The 2,709-nt window shown below is 38.6% G+C and overlaps 1 protein-coding gene across 1 annotated transcript in view; it reads left to right on the forward strand.

Moving 5' to 3' along the window:
* MROH9 (maestro heat-like repeat family member 9) overlaps positions 1–2,709 on the forward strand; it is a 50,976-nt gene that overhangs the window by 28,696 nt on the left and 19,571 nt on the right. The window contains exon 14 of the mRNA XM_005867727.2: positions 1,519–1,695. Coding sequence (XP_005867789.1) covers positions 1,519–1,695 — 177 coding nt within the window. The remainder of the gene's footprint in view (positions 1–1,518; positions 1,696–2,709) is intronic.

Raw genomic sequence — 2,709 nt, forward strand, 5'->3', positions numbered from 1 at the left:
ATGGGGGGGTGGGGGGGAAAGGAGACATATGTAATATTTTAAATAATAATTTTAAAAAATGAAATGCAACGTGCCAGGCCCGGGGTCAGGCCTATGGAATCAGAAATACTGGGGTTGGGGCCCACGCATCTGAGTTTCCAAAAGTTCTCCAGGCGATTCTGACATTGCCCTATATTATTCCTGCTGAGTCATGTCACTATATCTGACCTTCCAGGAAGTTTGAACCTAAGTGTACCCCTATGTTTTGTAATTCCCTTGTAAACGTCAGTGTCCTTTGCGCAGTGCTGAGAGCGTAGCTGTTCTATAAACCACTGTTGGTTTAATAATATATTTAATGACAAATCCTTGTTTGTCTATTAAACATAATCTCTGAAAACTTAAGCCAGTCAGAGGGCAACCATTTTGCATTTGGAGGGAAATGAGCCAAGGTCTATTTGCTTTAAATAAATCATACAAGTCGATGTACATTCTTTTAATGAACAGAAAGTTAGTTATTGCCTTGTCTAGCACTCTTCCCAGTGTTATGAACACCTGAAGGGAAATTCGGTGTCAAGGTTATTGAGGAGATTGAGATTTCATACGCTATCTCAGTGATGGCGAACCTATGACACACGTGTCAGAGGTGACACGCAAACTCATTTTTTTGGTTGATTTTTCTTTGTTAAATGGCATTTAAATACATAAAATAAATATCAAAAATATAAGTCTTTGTTATATTTGCAACAATGGTTGCAAATATTTATATGTGACACAGCACCAGAGTTAAGTTAGGGTTTTTCAAAATGCTGACACGCCGAGCTCAAAAGGTTCGCCATCACTGCACTATCTATTGGTAAAGACTCAATTTTCCTGCCAGACACAGCGGCCTTTGGCTATTATTTTGGCAAATAGTATTTATTTCTTTTACTTTTCTTTCCAGCCTTTCTTTTTCTCCTTTGGTGTCTCCTGTTCATGTTTTACCTTGCCTTACATTCTGATTGTCTCTGATCTTCAGCTGACTTCCATGACGTGGCTCTCATGTGCAAACAGTGGCTCTCGGGTCACTGTCACCTAGTTTAGAGGGCATGCTGCCAGTAGTAAGTTGGTAAATGTTTAACCATCAGCTCAATGGAAATAAGACCAATTTCCCTGGTTTAAATACTCCCAGCATGACTGACTTCAAGCTATCAAAGGGACATCATTAAACATAGAGTTGGGAAGAGGTGCACCATAGCACTTCATACAGATATAATACAGGTAAATAACCTCAAGGGCATATAAGAGTAAAATATAGTAAAATAAATAGGAAGCGATGTTTTGAGTATTTATTGCCATTGTTTTTGTTTCTAAATTTATGACATTTAATTTTTAGTAGTGATTTCTAATGATCAGCTCACAAAATTTTTGGCCATTGGCTCTTGTGAGCCAGCTCCAGCACCCCGCTGCATGCTGCCCAAATGCAGTAGTGTGCATACCAAATGCTAACTCAAGTCTCCTTCTGCTTCCCAAACCCCACCATTTTCCTCCTTTCATATGTAGATAGAAAGTGGCTGCAGCTTAGTGTTATCCATCCTGGATGCCTTCTATTCCAAAGACAAGACTGTTGTAATTCGGGCCTTGTTTACCCTTCGAAGACTTTTAAACAAACTGGACAAGGTGACCTACTCATCTCTGTGTACCAGAATTGCTACCAGCTACTTCCCTCTGATGGATCATGTGAGTTACACAGTGAGATGTGTGAGATCATTAGGTTTTATAGTTCAGCTGAAGTACCAGCTGAGGCAATGTTATTATATCCCAGAATAAGACAACAGAAGACAGAGCCACCATTTCTTTTTGAGATAACAATATTAGTCAGGTAAGTACTGTCTTTTTTTTTTTAATGAAAACCTGGAAAAGTCTACCCATAAGAAAGGAGAATTAAAGAATAGCCTTTGTCCTTGGATGAAAAAGAAATTGTAGCTAAGTGGTTATATATCGGTTAACCCTGGATCTGGATTTCCTGGGTTCCAATCCTGCTCTGTCTCTTACTAGCTATGAAATCTGGAGCAGGTGATTCAGTCTCTTAGTGTTCCAGTGTCCCAACTGTAAAAGAGAGGGTGTAGCAGGTGTCTTATGGGAATTAGAAATGATATGTAATGCCCCAAATGGGTTTCTTATCATCATATAAAACTTTTAGTTAAAAATACCTCATCAAAATGTTGTATATTTTGAAAATCCTCATTTTGTATGTTAAATGTGTTCCAGACAAGTTGGATGACAGTAATTTATTTTAATAAGCAAGAACACTTTGGTATGCCATGAGGAAATCTATTTTTTAATTTATCTTTATTATTGAATGGAATCTATTTTTAAAGGTTGTTGGAATGAGTTGTGAACCAGAGAATTATTTCATAGTAAATTATCTTACCAAAATTTATATTCTTAATTACTCAGATTTCACAGAAGAACACATATTAACATGTTAAGCGCCCTGTCAGTCACCGGTGATTGACACTAAACTTTCTGTCTGGAAGACAAAACAGGCTTGGCGCTTAATGTGTTAAACTATAGAAAGAAGGAATTTAGTGGCAAAAAATCCTATATAATAAAAGGCTAATATGCAAATCAACTGAACTGCAGAACAACCGGTCGCTGTGACATGCACTGACCACCAGAGGGCAGACGCTCAACACAGGAGCTGCTCCCTGGTGGTCAGTACGCTCCCACAGGGGGAGCGCAGCTCAGCCA

Source organism: Myotis brandtii, unplaced genomic scaffold (assembly GCF_000412655.1).
Source record: "Myotis brandtii unplaced genomic scaffold, ASM41265v1 scaffold250, whole genome shotgun sequence".
NCBI lineage: Eukaryota > Metazoa > Chordata > Mammalia > Chiroptera > Vespertilionidae > Myotis > Myotis brandtii.